Source organism: Phoxinus phoxinus, assembly GCF_949152265.1.
Source record: "Phoxinus phoxinus genome assembly, chromosome: 7".
NCBI classification, from domain to species: domain Eukaryota; kingdom Metazoa; phylum Chordata; class Actinopteri; order Cypriniformes; family Leuciscidae; genus Phoxinus; species Phoxinus phoxinus.
The window spans coordinates 379,627-402,599 of record NC_136882.1 but is presented as its reverse complement, the minus strand read 5'-3'; the positions used below and the strand labels follow the sequence as shown (position 1 = coordinate 402,599).

General features: G+C 38.8%; 1 protein-coding gene across 3 annotated transcripts; it reads left to right on the top strand.

Annotated features, from left to right (window-relative positions):
* Positions 1-1,127: 1,127 nt before the first annotated feature.
* LOC307001468 (protein NLRC3-like) lies at positions 1,128-21,714 on the top strand (the record flags this gene model as incomplete). 3 transcript variants are annotated; one of them, XM_079617976.1, is made up of 7 exons in its annotated part: positions 1,128-1,223; positions 4,045-4,232; positions 8,085-10,022; positions 18,330-18,503; positions 18,585-18,758; positions 18,867-18,913; positions 19,808-21,714. In XM_079617976.1, exons 2-7 carry the CDS (start codon positions 4,084-4,086, stop codon positions 20,356-20,358), a joined length of 3,033 nt encoding a protein of 1,010 aa, XP_079474102.1. In that variant the 5' UTR covers positions 1,128-1,223; positions 4,045-4,083. The 3 variants fall into 3 exon arrangements, with proteins under 3 accessions (XP_079474102.1, XP_079474101.1, XP_079474103.1); XM_079617975.1 differs by having other exon boundaries at positions 8,082-10,022; XM_079617977.1 differs by lacking the exons at positions 18,330-18,503; positions 18,585-18,758; positions 18,867-18,913; positions 19,808-21,714 and having other exon boundaries at positions 8,082-10,026.
* Between the last annotated feature and the right edge of the window lie 1,259 nt (positions 21,715-22,973).

The following is a 22,973-nucleotide window of genomic DNA, read 5'->3' as shown; positions in this document are numbered from 1 at the left end:
TTTAGTTAAGGTTAGTTCCTCATTAGTACATGTCTTAACTCATCATTACTTCATAGTAAAGTAATTATTAATTCAGGTATTAGTACATGCTTATTCATGTTCTGTTATTGTAAAGTGTCACCGGTCAGGGTATTGTCCCTGCTCATTATCCATGAATGGATGTGTGGTTGGAATGTCTGCTTCTGGTCAGGGGTCAGTGTGAGTCTGTGTGTCCAGGACAGTCTTCTCTCTGTGACACACACACACACACACACACACACACACACACACACACACACACACACTGTTACAACATTTTAGTGTGAAATTATAGTATATTCCAGTTAATAATTGCATTACTTTCACAGTAATTCCACAATAGGATTTATCTTGTATCTAACTGCACTCGTGGAAATTTCTTGTAAAATACATTATACTGTATTTCTACACTGCATATGTACTATGAAGGTACCCAGCATGCATTGCAGGATGAATAGATTATGCTTCTTGATTCTTGTTGGTTTTATCTGTGCTGCTGAAGCTATTTTTGGTTCACTTTTAGCAGCTTGTGTTGTTTGTTTATTGTATCATTTTCAGAATTCATCTTTATTATTATTATTTGTTGAGTGTCACCATTGTTGTGTTTTGTATGTCAAGTATTGATGTCTGTGCATCATTAGATGATGGAAGAAATAACATAATGTGTTGCGAGATGATGTCACACCTTTCAAAAATAAATGTCAGCAGCAGATTTACTATTGTGAAATATCCATCTACAAACAATTAAGAATTTGAAGTAAGATATTGGTAAATCTTCATGCTGAAATACTGTTTTTCTTCAATAAATCTTTGCACATGGTGATGTCGTGTTGTGATTTTAGACTGTAGGTAGGTCAGAAGAAACATACTGGACCGACAGCAAAAAGCTATTATTAAGTATTATTTATAGTAATTCAATACAACTTCAATTCATATGTCTGTGTGTGTTTAATCACCTAAACCATCTTAAAGTATAATTGCTTTGAGAATATGATGATGCTCTGCACCACTAGATGGAGTATGATTTTTTTTCAAATGGCTGGAAGTGAAAGTAAAAAAGGGTGAAATATTCTCTATGCCAAGGCTTTAAACCTGTTAGAACTGGATAGGTCCCCTCGAAAACGAGATGTCACATCTCATTCCTCTTAACAATAAATTCAAATTCAATTCAAATGCAATGGATATTTAAACGGTCGCATATTTTGGTAAGTCCAAAACTTATTCCTCATTTAACCATGTAGTTATATATAAATACATGACATTTTAAATCCAGATAATTATATTATGATGTGATTTTTGGTTAAACTCCATATAATATTTGTCCATATAATAGCGATCTTTGACCATCTTTGAACAAAATAACAACTAAAGCTAAATTACTTATTATTTGATAAAATATTTGTTACAGTATTTTAAACTGTCAATACATTCACACACTGCTGTAGCAAATATTCAAATCTGAAGAAACTGTAAAAAATTACAATATGTCATATGTCACACTCTAAAAAATGCTGGGTTGTTTCAACCCAATTTTGGGTAAAATATGGACAAACCCAGCCGTTGGGTTAAATTTTTACATTACATTTTTAACCCAACGGCTGGGTTTGTCCATATTTTACCCAAAATTGTGTTGAAACAACCCAGCATTTTTTAGAGTGCAGGTATTTCTGTTATACTCACCACATTCATGAATATGGGTATAACAAACCTCATCAACAATTCACAATGAACTAATTTAAACTAATTCATATCTGAACTACATATTAATATATATTTTCATTCATATAAATTAATGCCATCTAATTGTATACCTTACAGCCTCTAATTGGAGTTTTACCTAAAAAAATTACAACAAGATGAATATGCTATGCTAATAAATAATAATTGATTATTAAAACTGAATGAATACATAAACACAAAACAGAAGTTCTGTGAAATATCTGATATATTGGCTGTTCCCGTGCCCTGTCACATGTTTGAAGTTGTTAACTTTTGAGTTTATTTAATAAAACTCAAAATTTAACAACTTTAAACATAGTGTAACAAGAACAGGACACAGGACCAGCCAACATACAACATTAAGAACTCACTAAATACATTTGACTAAATACAAAGCTAAACAAGATAACAAGGGGGCGTGGCTAATCAGAAACACCTGAGGAGACTAATAAACAAGAAAAACTACAAGGACTACAAAACATGGCACAGACCAGGAAATAACAAAAGAATAGAATAGAATAGAAAAGTTTTATTGTCATTGCCCAAGAAATGAACAACGAAATTTAACAGCAATTCACTTAGTACACATAAATGTAAGACAAAAACAAGAATGTACTTAGTAAAAAAGATAATATAAATAAAATAAATAAATAAATAAATAAAAAAGCACACAAGATAAAAGAAAACATTTTGTACACTAAAAGATCACTAGCAGCTCCTTTCCAACGTTGTTTCTCCTGAGGACTCTCAGGAAGTGCAGACGTTGCTGTGCTTTTTTGAAGACAGCAATGGTGTTTATTTTCCAGGAGAGGTCGGCGGAGATTATGGTGCCCAAAAGGGTGAAAGCGTGGACCCTCTCCACGCAGTCACCATTGAGGTAAAGGGGTCTCAAGTCTACCCGGTGCTTCCTGAAGTCCAGGATAATTTCTTTGGTTTTTGTGGGTGTTTATAGTCAGGTTGTTTGCCAGGCACCATTTGGACAGTTTCAGAACCTCATCCCTGTAGGCTGACTCGTCACCCTCCGAGATCAACCCCACCACCGTTGTGTCATCCGCAAAACTTCAGTATGGTATTACTGTTGTGGATGGGCCTGCAATCGGCAGTGTAGAGGATGTAGAGCAGCGGACTCAACACACAACCTTGCGGGGAGCCCGTGCTCAATAATCGAGTGGAGGAGAGGTTGTGTCCAAATTTTACTGACTGTGGTCTATTTGTGAGAAAATCTTTTATCCATGAACAGGTGAGTGGGTGGAGTCCTAGATCAGACAGTTTGCTGATCAGGATGTCGGGATGATAGTGTTGAAGGCTGAGCTATAGTCAATAAAGAGCATCCTGACATAGCTCTCTCTATGCTCCAAGTGGCTCAGCGCTGTGTGTAGAGTGATGGCAATGGCGTCCTCAGTTGCCCTATTTGCTTTGTAGGCGAATTGATGAGGGTCAAACGAGGGAGGGAGGCAATCTTTGATGTGACCCAAGACTAACCGTTCCAAGCATTTGGTGATGATTGGTGTAAGTGCCACTGGGCGGTAGTCGTTGAGGCTGGTTATATTTGAATGTTTGGGTACAGGGATGATAATAGCCGACTTTAGGCAGGCTGGGATAGTAGTCCACACAAGACAAGGGGAACACAAGACAGGAATCATGACATAGTCTCTTTCGTTTATTTAAGTAAAAGCAACTGTGTTTAGGATGACCAGGAATAAAGAACCCTGATCCCCAACAGAACAATTTTATATTAAAGGTGGGGTATGTAATTCTCTTTTTTGGCCATTTTTTCAAAATCACTTAAAATCCTATTCCTAACCCACTTACAGCCACTGAGTTAGAAGCACTGAAATAAAAATGAAGCAATTTAATCATCTGTGGAACGGACAGGACTCAAAAAACTCCAGCCAATCATTTCCAAGACCACTTAGAATCATTGGACAGTAAGTGCGTCAATCAATCGGTCGTACCATCCCATGTCCATGTTCTTTGAATGGGTGGAGTCAAAGGAAAGAAGGCAGGACCATTTGAGTTGTGTATTTTCAAAATCTGCCAGCCGTTTTGCAAATCACATACCCCACCTTTAAGTGTTTGTAGGAAGGATATGGTTTCTAAATACACCCGTTAAACAACCATCTGTGTTTAAACTAGAATTAAATATAATTTTACTTTATCAAATTATGAGAAAGATAATGAGATATATATTCCAAATATACTGTTGGTTGCAGCATGTTAACTTTGGTAAAGCATTACTGTACTACAGAAAACCTCTGTGTTTCCAAATTAAAGGTTTGTAATCAGTTTCTCAACACTCATTTGTAGGAGTAAGTACAGTAAGAGTTGAAGGACAGTGACTTTAAAATGAGTCTCCATGTCAAGAGAGGCGATGAGGGCACTGCCTCTAAAATGAGTTCTCCATATCCTGGATCAAGCTGTGTGTCTCTGAAGAGTAATCAATCCATAAAGGATCCTCCTAAACTCAGTGGTGGATCCGGGACCTCTGACCCCAGGTAAGACACAAGTGTATTAAGTCTTTTCTCTGAGCACTTGACTGAATCCTGTTAATGCAGCACTGCCTCTCTTTAATAATATTACAAATAAAAAAGAGGAAAAAAAAATCTGTACTTTTTCTCTGTAATCTGTGTACTATTTATTACATTAATCTCCATACTAACCTGTCCTCATCTGAACTGTCTTTTAAACTCGTATTACAGCACTTATGTCACTGAATAATTTTTGTATACCTTCTTTGTACACGAATAAATGTAAATCTGAAGTGCATTCAAGCTATAGTGTGTAAAATGCTTGAAGCGAGCAGGACGAGGCCGAGGGCCGTGAGAGAACGGCGCGAGGCCGGTGGCGTGATTGATAATGATTGACACATGTGCAATAGAGCCCTGCACGGGCCTCAAATATAGGCCCCAGCCCGGCCCTGGCCCGAGACGCTCTGGCCCTAGCCCGGCCCGTGTCCGACAGCTCATCAGAATTATCAGCCCGAGTCCGACCCGAGCCCTTTTTTTTTACTGCATTAGATGTGAAAGATATTCATAAAAATTATGTTATTTCAGCCAGCGCACAGACCTGTATTTCGTTCCTGTTTTCGGTCATTGTCCAAAGTAGTCGACTGTCGAGTTCACGCGCGTGATCATTGGTAACTAAACCTATGCGCGTGAACTCGGCAGTCGACTACTGTGGACTTCGACCGAAAACAGGAACTAAATACAGGTCTGTGCGTTTGTTGAATTAACATCATTTTTATGAATATCTTTCACATCTACTGCAGTCAGATTCACTCGTGTTCACTCTGAAGGAATCACTCACGGCTGGGCACTTGTAATGACACATCAAGGATGATAAGAGAAATAAAAGCAGGTTTAAAACTTGCCCCATTCAAGTCAATAGGGTGCAAATTTTAAAAAGAGGATAACTCAGTGTAGGCAACACCAATTTTGGTCGTTGTTCTCTGTACTGACAGCACTCCAAATTTACTAAAAATTGAGCTCAATGTTAAAATTGACCGGAGTTCTCCTTTAAACGAAAATAAAGTCAAACCAAGCGAAAAACATCAGTACTAGTTTTCAACAGTTAAACGAATATAAAGTCCAATCAAACGAAAAGTTAGAACAGTCTCTTACAGAGCATCGTGGAGAAAAAGAACAGCATCCACAGTGGAAGGTTTTAACCCTGTCCTCCTCTCTTCTATCACTCTTCCCGCTGCGCTGAAGACACGTTCGCTGCTGCTGCTGCTGGCGGGGACACTAAACACAGAGCAAGCCAGTCTGGACAGTTGCGGTAGCAGGGTCTCGTGCTGTTTCCACCAGAGCAGTACATCTCGTCCATCACCTTCCATGTTATGATTGAGGCGCATGTATTGCTGTACTTCATCGTCGTCATCCTCGTCCTGCTCCACAATGTTTTCCCACTCTTCCTCAAACTCGGCCAGCGCTCTCTTCTTTGCGTGGCCCGCAGCAACAGGTGCAGACACAGAAGTGCTCGCTGCTGCATGAAATTGAATCATCATTATTTTATAATTATTAGTTGGCCAAGTAGGCTATGATTAATACATTAATTTAGAGGCCTATAATAGCTACTATAATAAGTGACTTGATATCGTTGCAGGTGCAAATAAAATTAAATAATAATAATAATAGGCCTAATAATAATAATAGTAATACACACTTAAAAGAAAAGCTCACCAGCTACTTGATCCGCAGTCCCCTCCTCTCTGAAGCGGGCTATCTGACATTTGGCCAGCTGAAAGATGGCATCCCTCTCGGCGTTGGTAAACATCCTTAACTGACTGAACTTCGGCCATAAGAATATGGCCAGTTTGTGAAGTGGCTGGATGTGGACTTTCTTTATTATCAACTCAAGGTGTCGTTGGCGGATAATTGCTTGAGAAGGAGTGTCCGACACATCTGGCTAGCAATGGTGTTTCAGCTTGTGAAGCCAGGGCACGATGAGGTTCAGTGTTGGGTATTTATCCCCCTCCAACTCCCTTTGTGCATCGTAGAACGGGCGCAGAAATTGCACCAGGAAAGCCAGCACATCAGGGGACACTTCACGAGTTTACATGTTAATGAAATCTGATGTAATATGCTGTCCGGGTGGAGGGCTCCGAGCTCAGAATTCGGCCCGACCCCAGAGTACTCCCCCCATAACTTTAGAGATCATAGGTATCTATGAACGGACCCAGCCGAATGTGGGGTAAAGGGGTGGAGGTGGGATGCTGAGAAATTAGTCATGAGACAGGAGGTAAGGAAAGGCTTTATTTATACTGGCTCCTTCTTGTGCTGATTGGATGATTACCTGAACATGCTCCTCCCGAACTTTGTTACATAAAACTTCACATTGTGTAGTCGCTGGCTCTCACCACGGCTCTGAAGTATCTCCTGTAACTCTGCGTAGCCTGACTCAATTGACTCCAGGGTGAGAAATACAGAGCTAAATCTGGTTTCTGCCATCTGTTTGACAGTTTTTGACAACCGGCTTGTCAGACCTGACTGCTTTAAATATCGGACTAAAGCCTTGGCAGCCTGCAGGGTCTCTGCTACTTCTGGGACTGTTTCTGAAAGCTCATCTGGGTTCAAGGCATGCCGGAGGATAATGTTATACAGGTCGCCTTGACAGTCCAGGCGCCGGTATGGGCGGAGAGCGGCAACATAATTAGCGCCCTGATCGGTTACCCAGACAACAAAATTCATCACCGACGCATCAAATCCAAGGACTGAGACTAATTGCTGCTGCAACTCTTTTCGAATATTGTCTGCTGTTTTGGCCTCGTTTGGGAAGCTTGTTCTGGTGAGTACCCTGCTCTTCATGTGAAATTGTGGTGTGACATAGTGACATGTGATTGACATGTAGCTTATCTTACGGTGATCATCCGTCCACATGTCAGTTGTCATGCCCACATTTATCAACGACATGACCCGCTTGATTTCTTCAACCACATCCCCTCTCTTAGCAGTCGCCAGTTCTTTGCACTTTCGGGAGATTGTGGTGGGGTCAGGGAGTAAACTTTTTGCTGACAGACATCCATGGGCTGCGCCTACATTTATTAGCTCTTGCGCTAACTGGATGAAACCGTTCCCTGCTACCGTTTCAAATGACCGAATGTCCATACTACAGAAATTAACACATTTAGCTGTGATTAGTGATTTCGCCGTAGAAGGAGTTGGTTTGGCAAGGAAATCAATCACACTCATTTGTTTGCTGCTGCTGGTTGGTCCGCTAACGATACATCCACCACGCTCAAAATGTCTTTGTAAATGAGATGATCCCGTCTTCTTACTATCGTAGCTTAGCACAGCCTTGCAAATTGTGCATTGTGCATAACCAGTTAGCTCATCATTTAAGGTTGTCACGATCTGAAAAACAGCCCAGAAGTTTGCCTTTCCTCTGGTGTTTTTTACCGTTTTAAGTTGGCCATCGGCGATTTTTCTCTTAATATTCTCCATTGCACATGAGGTGAATCTCTTGGGTCGCGCTGATGGGAAACCTTCTGTGTGTGCGTGAGTGAGACTGTCATGTCAGTCATATGTCAGTGTAATTAACAGGCTCGGGCTGAAATGCAGGGCTCTACAGCGCAACGCACTGGTCTTGTATCTCTCACGGAGGAGCGGAGGCATAAAAGGAGGAGTGACGACAGTGAAGGACGAGAGAGGACCAGGCCTGGACATATGTTGTGTTTTGTTTTATTATGTGTGGCAGCAGTCGTCCGTGAGGGGCTGCCGTCTTTACTTTCGTTTCGTATTTGTTTATTTATTTATCAAAAGTTGTTTAATGTTCACCAGTTCCCGCCTTCTTCTTCCTAAAACAACAACAAACTTTGTTACAATGCTGTTTTTTGTTTTTGTCAGCAGCAGACAGGAATCTGAGTCTCCAGAACCCAGCAGTGTGTCAGTGAAGAGTCTCGGGTCCATGGATCATCCTGCTGACTTCAGAGATGGAACAGAGACCTCTGACCTCATGGTGATTGACACACAAGCAGCCCTGCTGGTGGAGACTGGAGACCAAATACTGGATGATGAACTACAAAGAGTCAAAGATCAACACAAAACCAGCATGAAGAACAAGAATGAGAGATTATTTGAGGGAATCAAACTACAAGAGAATGAAACCCTCCTGAACAGGATCTACACACAGCTCTACATCATAGAGGGAGAGGGAGAAGGAGTGAATGAAGAACATGAGGTTTTACAGATGGAGAAAACACCCAGAACACAACACTCACAAGACACTCCAATCTACTGCAATGACATCTTTAAAGCCTCACCTGAACCAGGACATGAGGAGAAAGAGCAGATCAAGACTGTTCTTACTAAAGGCATCGCTGGAATTGGAAAAACCGTCTCTGTGCAGAAGTTCATTCTGGACTGGGCCGAGGGAAAAGCCAATCAGGATGTAGATTTTATGTTTGTGCTTTCATTTCGAGAGCTGAACTTGATCCGAGATCATCAGTACAGTCTTCACAGACTTCTGCTGGACTTTCACCCTGAACTTCAAGATCTGGGCTCAAAGATTTATGAGGAGTGTAAAGTTGTGTTCATCTTTGATGGTCTGGATGAAAGCAGAATCACACTGATGTTTTCAGACGCTCAGGAAGTTTCTGATGTGACTGAGATTTCATCAGTGGGTGTGTTGATGTCAAACCTCATGAAAGGAGATCTGCTTCCCTCGGCTCTCATCTGGATCACCTCCAGACCAGCAGCAGCCAATCAGATCCCCTCCAAATACATCAACCGCCTGACAGAGATTCAGGGATTCGATGATCCTCAGAAGGAGGAATATTTCAGGAAGAGAATCAGTGACGAGCATCAAGCCAGCAGAATCATCTCACACATCAGAAGAGCAAAAAGCCTCCACATCATGTGCCACATACCCGTCTTCTGCTGGATCTCATCCACTGTGCTTCAGAAGCTCCTGGAAGAAGATCTGAGTGCAGAAATTCCTCAAACTCTGACTGAGATGTACATCCACTTCCTGCTGATTCAGATCAACACGAGGAATCAGAAGTATGAAGAGAGAGATCCAGAGAAACCCCTGCAGTCCAACAGTGAAGTGATTGTGAAACTTGCTGAAGTGGCTTTTAAACAGCTGATGAAGGGCAATGTGATGTTCTATGAGGAGGACCTGATTGAGAGCGGCATAGACGTCACTGATGCCTCAGTGTATTCCGGGATTTGCACTGAGATCTTTAAGGAGGAATCTGTGATTCATCAAATGAAAGTCTACAGCTTCATTCATCTTAGCATTCAAGAGTTTCTCGCTGCTTTCTATGCATTTTACCATTATGTAATAAAACATGTTGAAACATTTCACTTTTGTGATGTGATGCATAATCTGCATAGAGATGCAGTAAATAAAGCCCTTGAGAGTGAGAATGGACACCTGGATCTGTTCCTGCGGTTCCTGCTGGGCGTCTCACTGGAGTCCAATCAGAGACTCTTGCAGGATCTACTGACACACACAGAGAACAGCTCAGAGAGCATCAGGAGAACCACACAGTACATTAAAGAGAAGATCAATGATGGGCATGGACTCTCCACTGAAAGATCCATCAATCTGTCCCTCTGTCTGTTAGAAGTGAAAGATCAGACTTTTTCCAGAGAGATTCAAGAGTTTCTGAAATCAGACAATCACTCAGAGAAGAAAATCTCTCCTGCTCACTGCTCAGCAATCGCCTACATGCTTCAGATGTCAGAGGAGGTGCTGGATGAGCTGGACCTCAAGAAATACAACACATCAGATGAGGGTAGAAGAAGACTGATACCAGCTGTGAGCAACTGCAGAAAAGCCCTGTGAGTGCAGTATGCATATATTTCTGAATTATCTTTGTGGTTTGTGTATGGTGCTACAATTTCAAGGATTTGTAGAGAGCTCAGTTTGCAACCATGGGCGGCGCTAGGGAGGGGCAGCAGGTGCTTCAGCACCCCCAAGAAAAACCAAAGCACCCCGATAGCACCCCCCAAAATAATTTCTGGAAGCAATTATATTCAGGCTGTATTCTATGGAAGCTATGAACCGCATGGTGAAGAAAAAAAGAAAAAGAAAAAGAAAACTTATGTTGTTATTTCGAGATATTAAGTTGATATTTCAACATTGTATCTCGTTATTTCGACATAATAATTAGTTATTTCGACATAATAATTAGTTATTTCGACATAATAATTAGTTATTTCGACATAATAATTAGTTATTTCGACATAATATCTGTTATTTCAACATATTATCTTGTTATTTCGACATAATAAGTATTTATTTCGACATAATCTCTGTTATTTTTACCTAATAACTCGTTATTTTATTTCGACATAAGGGGATATTCTAATCTGCATTAAGCCTTATAATGGTTTTCTTTTAGTAAATAGTAAATAGTTAATTTCATAATTTATAAAGCATTGATAGACATTAATAATCAGTTTATAAATACAGCTATAAATGCTTTATTCTTGCTCTATAAGCATATATATAATGCGTTTAATAATCATACTTTATTAATGATCAATGTATAATTTCTAAATGAAGTATAGCAACCAATCATTTAGGAGTTGTCAGTGATGCATAAGATCACTTAGAAAGTAAATGTGGTTAATTCAGGTCATTAACTCGGGTCACTAATATTAATAATTAGTATTATTTTATTTATATAATTGTCATGAAACACCCAACACAGAGGGATCCAAGTGCAGCGTGAGTTTAATACAGGGTAGTCAGACAGGCAAGGGTCACAGACAGCAAACACAGCATAGGAGACAAGGCAATACTCAAGAGTCCGATAACCAGGCGAGAAGACAGAGGCAGGCGGCAGACGAAACGGAATCCAGGAAACAGGCGATGGGTCAGATACACAGACAGGACTAGACTCGGAAAAGCTTGGTGATGTCCACAACAGTAAAACAAGACTACGCCAGGGGTAATAGTGTGAGTGGGGTATAAATGTGTGTGGAGCTGTGAGTGGAACTAGATGCAGGTGTGAGAGTGATCAGTGGAAACAGGTGTAATAAATCAGTCCAGGGTGTGTGTGTGAACAGTCCAGGGTGTGTGCGTGAACAGTCCAGGGTGTGTGCGTGAACAGTCCAGGGTGTGTGCGTGAACAGTCCAGGGTGTGTGCGTGAACAGTCCAGAGTGTGTGCGTGAACAGTCCAGGGTGTGTGTGTGAACAGTCCAAGGGAAGGTAGTGCAGAGGTGGAGCGCCCTCTCATGGCACTCGAGGGCAATCCAGCCGAACATGGTCACAATAATATAGTATTATTTTACTATATTATATAGCATTATATATTATATAACACTATATATAAAATACTATATTATAAAATAATAGTATTATTTTATTTTTTATTTATAATGACATTTGTGATGTATCTAAGTTATTGAATTTTGTTCTATTCGCAGATGAGCCAAACATTTACCTCTCATGAAATGACTTAAATGAATTGGTAATTAGTATGGAACAAGAAATGGTTAAAGTGAAGGAATGGTTTGACATTAATAGGTTGTCATTAAATCTAAAGAAAACAAAGTTTATGATTTTTGGTAATAGAAAAAAAGATGAAAGTATTGTACTATCAATAGCAGGAACAAAAATAATGAAAGTAAGGGAACTTAGGTTTTTGGGTGTGCTACTAGATGAAGGGTTGACTTGGAAACCACATATCTCACACATACAAAAAAAAGATATCTAAGAGTATTTTTGTACTAAATAAGGTAAAACGTGTGTTAGATTATAAGGCATTAGGGATGCATAACGATTAATCGCAATTAATCGTTTGCAGAATAAAAGTTTTTGTTTACATCATATATGTGTGTGTACTGTGTATAATAATTATGTATATATAAATATACAAACATGCATGTATAATTTTAAGAAAGAAATCTATTTATATTTTAAGTATTTATAATTATATATAATATAAATTGTATTTAAATATAAAAATGTATATAAACATGTAAATATTTTTTTATATATACATGCATGTGTGTGTATTTATAAATACATAATTATTTTACACAGTACACACACATATATGATGTAAACAAAAACTTTTATTCTGCAAACGATTAATTGCAACTAATCGTTATGCATCCCTATAAGGCATTGAGAATTTTGTATTGTGCACTGGTGTTGCCCTACATCAGCTACTGTGTGGAGGTGTGGGGAAACACATACCAAAGCAACACAAGGTCACTCTTTCTATTACAAACGAGAGTCATACGAATTATATTTAAAACAGATTATAGAGAGCACACAAATGCCTTATTTTTTGGCTCTAAATTGTTACAATTTAAAGAATTGGTCAAATTACGGACACTTATTGTTATGTTTAAAGCAAAAGATAGAGTATTGCCCATAAACCTTCAACACTTGTTTATCCTTATAGAAAATAAAGGAAGAAGAAAGGGACATTTTAGGTATCAAACTGCAAGGACAACAGCAAAACAAATGTGTACTTCAGTGGTGAGAGTGAAAGTTTGGAATTCTCTGCAAAATGAACTAAAGCAATGTAAAAATATATTTCAGTTTAAAAAAAGATTTAAAGAGAAAACAATGGATTTGTATGACCACTTATAGAAATTGATGATGATAATGATGGTTGTGATCATGGTTTGGATCATGGATCATGTGATTCAGGTTGATGTTTTGGTTTCATTTGTTATCGTCATGCATTGACGGGGACTTGATATATTGGGCCCTATCTTGCACCCAGCGCAATTGACTTTGAACACCGACGCATGTATCATTCCTATTTTGCACCCGCGCACAGCGGACTTTTCCCTCCACAGACGCACGTCGGTAAATTAGGGAATGAACTTGCGCTCGCGGGGGCGGTTCAGCGAAAAGAGGAGGCGTGTTCCGGCGCAAAACTTCCATGGTGCTATTTTCCAGTTTTAGAAAGCAATTGCGCCATTGACCAGGAAAAAAACAGTCTAAAGACAGTGGCGCGTTGCGCGTTAGTGATATGGTATTTTAAGGGCGCGTGCTTGGCCATAATGTAGCGTGTTAACGCGCATCCACGTTGATTCTGTAATATAAACAGATGCAGCAGTTTTCATTTTTGCAAATCATACATTATTACAAGGAAAAATATTAACACACGAGGGAAATCATTGTTGTGTCCGTGAAGATGTGAAAAAGATCTATCTAGATAAATAAAATAAAAAAATCTAGATTAGGCTACACATTTACTACCCAAATTATACGCCTGTTTAACCAAAGCTAATTTGGGTGGGTTTCTCCCATCACCCCCAATGTCACTTCTCTGTGTTTTACGGCCCTGACGAGAATGTCGCTCTCCTCGGCTGTGAACTGCTTCTGGCGTGCGCTGGCAAATCCGCCGTTAGCAACACACCATGTAACAAGCGCGTCTGCTCTTAAAGGGAATGTGAGAGGACGCTCTGATTGGTTTATTTCACGTTACGCCCAAACCACACCTATGAATAATGAAGCTACTTCAGACCAACCCCTTTTAGATTTGCGTCGGGCGCAAGAGTCATTTATCCCGCCGGGAAAATAGCAACAGCGCCGGGATCCGCCCACAAAGTTACTTGCGCTTTGCACTTTGACACTTGCGTTTCAGATCGTTAAAATAGGGCCCATTGAGTTTTTAGATATGTTGATTTTTTTTTTTTTTTTTTTTTGAGGGGGCAGGAAATATAAGATATTCTTCACCCTGCCTCCTTTTCATCATGGTTTTATAAATTATATATATGAGGATGATGAAGTAAGTTTCCTGCACCGCTGGTCCCGTCCAGCCCAGAGTCTGTTCACGCCATGTCTGCGCCGCCTGAGCCCTCAGTGACCGCGACACTGGCCATTATGGCCACAGCCATGTGGTGTGTGTGGGCTACGCACACACTGGAGCCTGTGTCTGTCCCTGAGCCGGTGTCTGTCCCTGAGCCGGTTCCAAATCCTGTCACTCTCCCCAAGTATTTTTTTTGGGGGGGCTATAGGCCTCCGCCTGCACAAACGAGAGTCATACGAATTATATTTAAAACAGATTATAGAGAGCACACAAATGCCTTATTTTTTGGCTCTAAATTGTTACAATTTAAAGAATTGGTCAAATTACGGACACTTATTGTTATGTTTAAAGCAAAAGATAGAGTATTGCCCATAAACCTTCAACACTTGTTTATCCTTATAGAAAATAAAGGAAGAAGAAAGGGACATTTTAGGTATCAAACTGCAAGGACAACAGCAAAACAAATGTGTACTTCAGTGGTGGGAGTGAAAGTTTGGAATTCTCTGCAAAATGAACTAAAGCAATGTAAAAATATATTTCAGTTTAAAAAAAGATTTAAAGAGAAAACAATGGATTTGTATGACCACTTATAGAAATTGATGATGATAATGATGGTTGTGATCATGGTTTGGATCATGGATCATGTGATTCAGGTTGATGTTTTGGTTTCATTTGTTATCGTCATGCATTGACGGGGACTTGATATATTGGGCCCTATCTTGCACCCAGCGCAATTGACTTTGAACACCGACGCATGTATCATTCCTATTTTGTAAGTAAGTTTCCTGCACCGCTGGTCCCGTCCAGCCCAGAGTCTGTTCACGCCATGTCTGCGCCGCCTGAGCCCTCAGTGACCGCGACACTGGCCATTACGCGACACTGGCCACACGCGACACAACCGCCCGAAGGGTCCTCACCGCCATGGCCGCCCGAAGGGTCCACACCACCATGGCCGCCCGAAGGGTCCTCACCGCCATGGCCGCCCGAAGGGTCCTCACCGCCATGGCTGCCCGAAGGGTCCACACCGCCATGGCCGCCCGAAGGGTCCACACCGCCATGGCCGCCCGAAGGGTCCTCACCGCCATGGCCGCCCGAAGGGTCCTCACCGCCATGGCCGCCCGAAGGGTCCACACCGCCATGGCCGCCCGAAGGGTCCACACCGCCATGGCCGCCCGAAGGGTCCACACCGCCCTGGCCGCCTGCACGTCCTGCTCCGCCCTGGCCGCCTGCACGTCCTGCTCCGCCCTGGCCGCCTGCACGTCCTGCTCCGCCCTGGCCGCCTGCACGTCCTGCTCCGCCCTGGCCGCCTGCACGTCCTGCTCCGCCCTGGCCGCCTGCACGTCCTGCTCCGCCCTGGCCGCCTGCACGTCCTGCTCCGCCCCGGCCGCCTGCACGTCCTGCTCCGCCCCGGCCGCCTGCACGTCCTGCTCCGCCCCGGCCGCCTGCACGTCCTGCTCCGCCCTGGCCGCCTGCACGTCCTGCTCCGCCCTGGCCGCCTGCACGTCCTGCTCCGCCCCGGCCGCCTGCACGTCCTGCTCTGCCCCGGCCGCCTGCACGTCCTGCTCCGCCCTGGCCGCCTGCACGTCCTGCTCCGCCCTGGCCGCCTGCACGTCCTGCTCCGCCCTGGCCGCCAGCAAGGCCTGCTCCGCCCTGGAGGCTTCCTGCTCCAGATCGGCCACCCCTTCATCAGCCTCCAGGGCGCCCACCCCCCCACCCCTTTGTTGTTCTACGGCGCGAGGTCGCGCCTTGTTGAAGGGGGGCGTTATGTCACAGTCTTTTGTGTGAGTTATTATAGTAAATGCTTGAATTGGAACTTTGTGCCTCTGCCTGTCTTCACCCGCACCATACCCGTGACAGAAATGAGTCTACAAAACAAAAGTTGAGCCAACTTAGGAAAAGTAAACATTATTTTCATTATACAGCTAAATTGAATTGTTCAGTTATGATTTTCTAAGCATAAAATGTAAAAAAAAAATCAAATAAATGAAAACGTAAACAAAAAAAACAAAAAAGTATACTGTTAATCAATAATAATAAAATTGTCAAAACAAAACTGTTTTAAAAAATGGTTAAAAAACATTTTCATAAATCATATGTTCATATTTTTTTGTTGTTGTAATGTTTATATTAAAAGTTTACAATTTGTACCTGAATCTTTTTTTTTTTAGGAATTGTATTGAATCCAATTAGGGTCAATTTAAACCGCACCATAAAGGGTGTACACAGAAATCAAACAGTGCACAAGGGTTAAGTCTCTGTCTTTAGTTCAGTGTGTTAAATAATGTGCTTTTTTTGCCATTTGTTGTGTATCTTTGGATTGTTGCGTTGTAAATAAATCCAAACAATCAAAAAGCCATTCTTTTTTAAATCTCCTCATTCTTTGTGCAAGGTTCCTCATAATGATAGTGCCTGAGAGCTCCTGATAGGGCCATTATGGGAGGGTCTTTGTCTCTCTCAGCTGTGAAACACTCAATATTCATGGTGGTTTACGCCTACTCGCATAAAGCTTTCTTACACAAGACATGTCTTACACATTTTAAATCAATATATTGTCTTATCTGAATGAGTATTCATAATTTTCAAATAGTTTTGGAGCAAATATTCTAGGCTACATGATACAATTTTCAAAAGTCTTGTGAAGAAATAATCAGTTTGGGTTTCTTGACATTATTTCAGTGACTTTTTTATTTTTATTTTCACAAACCACGCATAAATGTCATTATCTCAAAACTAAAAAAAATGACATACATGCTACTGACATTATTGTAGCAGAGTTTGTGCTGAATATAGTGTAATAAGACTTTAGCCATGAAAATGTCACAAGCAACAGAAATAAGCACAAATGTTAGAGCATGTCAGTCACCTCCAGGACCCAGAAAACCTCTCAGGCCCCAGAGGGTTAATAAAGTATGAAAATACAATTATTGAACACATTATAGATATGCTTTTAAATGAAGAATAAAGCATTTGTAGCTGTATTTATAAACTGCTTATTAATGTCTATTAATGCTTTATTAATGATAAATTAACTGTTTACTAATGCTTGACTAATGATTAATAGCGTGCAGTTATTATAAAGTGTTACCGTTTTGTTTTGTAGAAAGCCTTTCTTTAAAGTGAGTTCCGTTTTGTATAAATTGAATCTTTATTTTCATAAATTTTTCATCAACTAATTGCCTGGATTTAATAAATAAGAAGTAAATATAGCAGACAATATAATCATGACATGGAGGCGCCGGCACGGTCACTTGCATTGCAGGTGAACTGGAGCTCATCTCATCATAAATTAACCGAAACTCAGCGTATGCCTCACAGACATGAGAAATATATCTAGAGAAAGCTTGAAATGTCTTTAAACTAAATAATTCAAAACGAAAAGAAATAGGCTACTCTCTGATTATGTAATCCATGATGTGCGTTTCTCTCTATCATCTTTGCAACGACACTGACACAGAAAACACTAATTTATTAATAAAAATCAATTATTAATAACACGCGTCACTGGATTTACAAATGCACATCTTGTATAATACGCACACATATTATGTCGAAATAATGAGATATTATATTGAAATAACATTATTAATAATAATAAATATTTAAGAATATTTGATTGAATGTTGAATGTTGTGCTTGTTCAATTTAAAGGGGCTATGTGGAGTTTTCAGCGGCATCTAGCGGTGATGTTTGAGATTGCAAACAATACATTTACAAGAGAGTGCGCATGCTTTTTTTTGTTTTTTATTATTATGTGGAGTTTGTGTTGGAGTCTGTGTTGTGCTGGTCGTTTCTTAGTATTAGCAGACTCCATGTCATAAAGTTGCAGTGTCGTCGCTGTTGAGTGATATACTGTCTATGGTTGAGTGCAAAGTCAGTAGACGATGCGAGACGCTCGCGAGCGCATGCAGGTCTCAGTCACGTCACTGGATTTCACGGAAAATCCGACCCGGAGACTTCACATATAAATAGGAATACTTGCTTTCAGAGGTAATAGCAAAACCCACCAAGTGGATCATTTTATTGTGAGATTACAACCCCATCACACACAGGCAATAAAAATGGATTCATTTTAGTAGAAAAACTCCACATAGCACCTTTAATACAATTTTAACTTTAATTGTGATAATTAAAATAATTGAATATTAAATATTGAGTCGCCAAGTAAGTTTTGCTAATTTATTAATAGTATATATATATATAATTTACAATTATAATTGCAGCTCCCCCTGTCAGTGATCTAGCACTTAGAATGCCCTTAACCGTAACTTTAGGAAAACTGTATGAGAATGAAGTAACCGACTATTGTTGGTTTGGTATATCTTTTCAATTAACAGATTCTAAATATTTGTTCTTTCTCTCTTTCAGTCTTGCTGTATGTCATCTCACTGCTCAGCATTGTGAAATTATATCATCAGCTCTTCAATCCTCAAACTCTGTCCTGAGAGAAGTGGATCTGAGTAACAATGACCTGCATGATTCAGGAGTGAAGCTGCTCTCGGATGGACTGAAGAGTCCAAACTGTCAGCTAGAGATACTGAGGTAAGACTTTAAGAGATATTTAAGAGTCTAACATAATGAAAATGTATTTTTAGCTGTCCTTATTTTTTTATCCATCTGTAGGTTGTCGGGCTGTATGGTGACAGAGGAAGGCTGTGGTTATGTGTCTTCAGCTCTGAGTTCAAACCCCTCACACCTGAGAGAGCTGGATCTGAGCTATAATCACACAGGAGATTCAGGAGTCCAGCTTCTCAACGACAAACTGAAGGATCTAAGCTGCTCACTGCAGATACTCAAGTATGTGGGTCCTAAATCTGTTATACAGTTCTGTGTTTATTTGAAAGATATGGAGATGTGTATGGTGCATGATGTATACATTTATTGTGTGTGTTCATGTGTTTGTAGCATGGATCATGGGGGAAAGTCTAGAGTTAAAGCAGGTCTACACAAATGTAGGTCTACACACACACTCACATATCCATTTTGTCAAAGATTCATCACTGAAACAAATTGTTACCTCTGATTTCTTAGATTATGCTCCTTTTCCCCCTTTTTCCCCCTAGACAGTTTGATTATTAAAATTTGGTCATGTATAACCTGGGAAGCTCATGACAAATTTGTTCAAAGCTTTTTGACTAACCACGCCGTTCTCAAAAAACTAATCTGCAAACTCACACAAATGCACACAATATTATGAGTAGATTGTGATGCTACATTTTCAATACTCAATACTCTGATGTATGGCTGTAAACGATTAATCGCGATTAATCGAATCCAAAATAAAAGTTTGTGTTTACATAATATATGCGTGTGTATTGTGTATAATTATTTTGTATATATAAATACACACACATGCATGTATATATTTGAGAAATATTTGCATTTATATACTGCATATATATTTTTATATGATTTATTTTATATATAAATAACAATTTTTTCTTAAATATATACATGCATGTGTGTGTATTTATATATACAAAATAATTATACACAATACACACGCATATATTATGTAAACACAAACTTTTATTTTGGATTTGATTAATCGCGATTAATCGTTTACAGCCCTACTCTGATGTAATAAAAAAAACGTAGTCTGTCATCACAGCGTTGGCCTGAGTATACTTGAGCAATCAATTATAAGTCCATACCAAATGTAAAAAAAACCATGCTAAAATATCTACTTTTTAACAAACGAAAAATAAAATAAAATATCTACTTTTGAATATTTGTCTAAATGTCCTGAAAGTTGTTCCTTCAAAGATTTTACATACATTTGTGCCCCTTAAAATCCCAGTATTGCTGCTTGCAGCTTTGTTATAAATGGTCTCTCTTTCTCTCAGATGCCTGTGATCTCACACTGGATCCAAACACCATAGATACTCATCTCATTCTGTCTGAGAAGAACAAAAAAGTTACATGTATGAAAGAAAAACAGCCATATCCTGATCATCCAGAGAGATTTGATGGCTTTGAACAAGTTCTGTGTGGAGAGAGTCTGACTGGACGCTGTTACTGGGAGGCTGAATGGAGCGGCTGGGTTGATATAGCAGTGACTCATAAAGGAATCCGCAGAAAAGGTGGTAGCAACTGTTTGTTTGGATACAATGATAAATCCTGGACACTGTACTGCATTAATAATAGATATACTGTCTGTCACAACAATAAGAGCACTGATATATCTGCACCTTCATCCTCTAATAGAGTAGGAGTGTATGTGGACGTGTCGGCCGGCACTCTGTCCTTCTACAGCGTCTCTGACACACACACACTCACACACATATACACATTCAACACCACATTCACCGAACCCCTCTATGCTGGATTTGGGGTTTATAATGGTTCTTCAGTGTCTCTGTGTCAGATTGAACAACAGGCACACACAACTGACTGAAAGAACATTAATTTTCTGTTAGTGTGCGACTGTGTGAGGGGTCAATCTCATGTTGGTTTTCCTACTTAAAGGGATAGTTCACTTTAAAATTAAAATTATGTCATAATTTACTCACCCTCAAGTTGTTTCAAACCTGTATTAATTTATTTCTTCTGCTGAACACAAAGAAAGATATTTTGAAGAATGTCAGTAACCAAACAGTAGTCTGTACCCATTGACTTCCATAGTAGGAAAAAAAAATACTATGGAAGTCAATGGGTACAGACTACTGTTTGTTCAAAAAGCATTTAAGTCATTCAGCAGTACAATAGTCTGGACCACTGTAGTGAACCCAATTAACATTTATAAGGAGCATTCTGGCATTGAAAAGTGATCTTATTAAATGTGTGTCAAATGCATGTCTGTACTAGTCTCTTCCAGTTCATCACCTCATTTCTTGGTTTCTTTGTGATAACTGCAATTTCTATGGAATTAATTATGCTGGCTGTGTGTTTGTTGAAAGTGAAATATAACAGCAGACAACAGTTTCAGAACTTCAGAATCTATGTCTTTGTCATAAATGGCTTTTTTTAAATGGAGGTTTAAGTCAATTACGGCTGTACACTAAAATTGTATGTGACTTCTCTTATAAAACAGCATAATTTTTACATTGTAAACTCCAAATATCGCTCATCCCAAAAATATTTGTAATGGCAAACATGTTAAAGATTGTTGATTCATTAATTAATACGCTGTTTCCTCATGAAAGTAGTTTATTACGCGTTCAGAAGCAGCTCATCCATTGGTGCTCTGGAATGGCAGCTAAGTTCACCCATAACAAGTACAGTTTTAAGTGGATATTGAATATTTGCATGATTATCTTTAAAAGGGAAGCTAAAAGCAGGTCTTCATCCTGGTGAAAAGACTTTGTTGTCATTACAAAAAATAGAAATTGGTCAAAATCTCCAGGTACACTGAGGTGGGGTTTAACAATATTTTAATTTTTTTTTTATCAATTTACAATTTTGCACAACATGCCCCCAGTCTCAGACTCTAACACAACACCGCATCGCCTGAAATAACGATCATAGTGTCTGGGCCGCTTCCCACGTATCGACAAGGGCATGAAAAGTTCAGTAGATTCTTCGCGCTAAATGAATGGTTAATGTCATGGCCCAGGTGAAAAAAAAGTTTACTTTAGTGCACTAAAAATATATTTAAGTAAAAGAAAGTACAATTGTAGTACGTTCATATTTTTTGTGCTAAAATCAACTGTAAAAATAATATATTATAAATACACTAATTAAAAGTATATTTTTACTTAAGTAGTACTTAAGTGTAATTAATAAAGTATACTAAATACCATTGATATTTTAAATGTATTTTTAGTGCATAAAAATAAAATATACTTTTGAATAAATAGACAGAAGAGTTTTTTCAGTGTATTTTTTACAAGTACATTTTTAACACATTGAAAATAGTTCATTGTTAGTGTACTTTTAGATAGCTATCAAAGTAAACTAACAATAAACTATTTTAAATGTGTTAAAATGTACTTGTAAGAAATACACTAAAAAAAACTCTTCTGTCTATTTTTTCAAAAGTATATTTTATTTTTATGCACTAAAAATACATTTTAAAAATAAGATTTTTAGTATATTTTATTAATTACACTTAAGTACTATTTAAGTAAAAATATACTTTTAATTAGTGTATTTATTATTTTTACAGTTGTTTTTAGCACAAAAAAATATATATATATTATATACAAATTACTTTCTTGTAATTAAGTGTTTTTTTAGTGCACTTGTGCTATTTTAAACAATGTCTATATGTTTTCTGATCGAGCAAGTTTAAGCCCCTTGGAAGTCAATGGAAGACTTATCCAGCGCTCAGATTACATCATAAATATAATATTTTGTTACGCAATTATAAATGGAAGTCATACAGGGTTAGAACAACACGCGGGTGAGTAAAAACTGAGATCATTTTGATTTTCGGGTAAACTAACCCTTTAATGCTTTTAGTTTAAACTTGCCACTTGTGTTATTTTGTTTCCCAACAGTCTGTTTGGACTTGAATAATGTTTAAAAAAAAGAAAGTGTTTTTTAAGAAAGAGATGCTTTTTGTTTTTACATATATCCATTCCTCCTGTCCTTTTAAACTATAGGTGTTTTCATTTACATGAATTACATTTACCGGTTATTTTTATCAAATGTATTACATCTAACTTTAAAATGATTATTTTATTAAAAGCAACACCTTCATCAATGGTGGACAATTTTAACATTTACATATTAACAGTATAATAAGAGGCAGAAAATGCTACTGATAACACAGTAATAGTGTACTTTTGACATAGTTAAAATACATTTTTACAATAAATTATTTTCTATATGAAAATATAATATGATTGTATATTCTTATATTTTAAATAGTTTAAAGGTGTATTTAAAAATGTTTTAAAGATAGGTTCTATTGCTCTAAGTAGGGGGGGATTATAGCTGAATAATATTTTAAAATCATGTTTAAGTTCATCTCAAGTCTGTATAAAAATAGCAAAGTTGATATATTCATATATTTTAAATAATTTATAAGTGTATTTAAAAATGTATTAAAGATTTAATCTAAAGATA